The 1,944-nt window shown below is 36.1% G+C and overlaps 1 protein-coding gene across 1 annotated transcript in view; it reads left to right on the forward strand.

The window, feature by feature from the left end:
- The window catches only part of LOC102864006 (bromodomain testis-specific protein-like), a gene marked incomplete at its 3' end in the record, with an annotated part of 66,280 nt that extends 64,337 nt beyond the window's left edge, over nucleotides 1–1,943 (forward strand). Inside the window, exons 6-7 of the mRNA XM_006898969.1 lie at nucleotides 654–856; nucleotides 1,823–1,943. Coding sequence (XP_006899031.1) covers nucleotides 654–856; nucleotides 1,823–1,943 — 324 coding nt within the window. The remainder of the gene's footprint in view (nucleotides 1–653; nucleotides 857–1,822) is intronic.
- Between the last annotated feature and the right edge of the window lies 1 nt (nucleotide 1,944).

Genomic DNA, 1,944 nt, shown 5'->3' on the forward strand with positions numbered 1-1,944 from the left:
CTGAGGCTCCGTCTAACTTACTTTGGACATGTTGTGAGGAGAGACCGGTCCTTGGAGAGGGACATCATGCTTGGGAGGGTGGAGGGACGGCGCTGGAGAGTAAGGCCCTCTAAGAGGTGGATTGATTCAGTGACTGGGATAATTGGGATGGGAGTGTCAGGGACAGTGCGATTGGCACAGGACAGAGAGGAGTTTAGGTCTGTTGTACATAGGGTTGCTATGAGTCGCAGGCGACTCCACGGCACATAACAACAACAACATTAAGATTATTTTTGTACACACTTGGGAAATGTAATAGTCCATTATAAAGAGCATACTCTTTATTATTATTTTTTCTTTTACTTCTTACTGTTTTTATGAGCTGTTGAGTCATCTATGCCTTATAGCAACCTTATACACAATAGCTAACTCTGATTCCTGTCCTATCCTGAGCGAATCTCACTGTCTTTTTTTTATTACAATTGTACTACTAATTACATTAAAGTCTTTGTTTCATTTGTTTTGCTATCAATAAGTATGCATAAGAATAGTTTTAAAGTACCTTTTCTAAAGAAACATTGTGATTATTAGAGCTGTTCGTATATAAAAAATTACTGTTCTCCTAAAATTTTGGTGACACTTATAAGTATACACTAATTAAACATTTGTTTTAGGACATAAAGATCAAGAATGTAGACTCTTGGAAGAATTTAGGCAAACCAGTGAAAACATCTGGTGTGCTAAAGTCCTCAAATGAGCTCTTCAATCAGTTTAGAAAAGCAGCAATAGATAAAGAAGTGAAAGCTCGAACACAGGGACTAATACAAAAATATCTGGAACAGAATACAGTGGAAGCTAAAGGATCTCAAGAGAATCAGAGGTATGTGATTATTGTATTAAAGAAGGCTTTGGGAGGTACAGCTATGTGTATTAAATTTCAAGTTTGTCAAGTTACTATAATTCAATTTTTTAGCTGAAAAAGTAAATTATAACTATAAACATTTAATTGCCCTCTTCTTTATATACTAACATCTACTTTGAAGAGGATATGACTATGTATATAATCAAACGATTAAAGATATTAATACTGTTGTTAGTTGCCATAGAATTGACTCTAACACATGGCTTCCTATGCTATAACAGAATGAATTCAGTGTCCAGTCTTGTGTCATGCTTATATGTTTGACACCATTATTGTGGCTTTTGTGCCAATCCATCACTAAGGGTTTCTCTTGTTTTGCTACCCCCTTATTAAGCTTTACAGGAACTCTGATGGCTTAGTGGTAAGGAGTTCCAGGGCCAATCTAAAGGCATGTGGTTAGAATTCACCAGCTCGTTCACAGGCAAAAGAGGAGCATTTTCCTCCTGTGTGATTTACTGCCTCTAAAAACCCACTTGGAGGGTCAGCTATGGATCACTTCCAACTCGATGGTACAAAACAATCAAGCATTATGTCATTTTTGAGTGACTTTAAAATATCACCAATTTCTAGAAAAGACTTCATTTTTTTATATTAAAAAAAATTACACTATTTTCTTTTTTCTTGTTGTGTACTGTCTAATTGGATCCAGCTGGCACAGGTAGAGATTGCTCCTCCTTCTCCAGCAGAGCATCTAGTGGATTTGAACTGCTCACCTTCGGGATTACAAACACAGCTTCTTGCCACCAGAGCTCCCTCTTTTTGTTTATTAATAGTTTGACCTTAGTCTAATTTGGAGTTGCCAAAATAAAACTTAATGTAATGATTGGTGAAAGTAGAACATTACGTTTGACATTTAGTGATGTATCTGTGTAATAAACTTCTAAGGAACTTGAAACCTACTGAACTATGCTATTTTTCTTTACGGAACCTTGATAATGGCTTATCTCTACAATCATTTTCAAATAAAATTTATAACAGATGCTATGGAGAAGAGCAGAAAAAACAACAGCAGCCCTTGGAAACTAAAGATAAAAACAAAGACC

This window comes from Elephantulus edwardii, unplaced genomic scaffold (genome assembly GCF_000299155.1).
Source record: "Elephantulus edwardii isolate Elephantulus edwardi_28Jun2011 unplaced genomic scaffold, EleEdw1.0 scaffold00242, whole genome shotgun sequence".
NCBI lineage: Eukaryota > Metazoa > Chordata > Mammalia > Macroscelidea > Macroscelididae > Elephantulus > Elephantulus edwardii.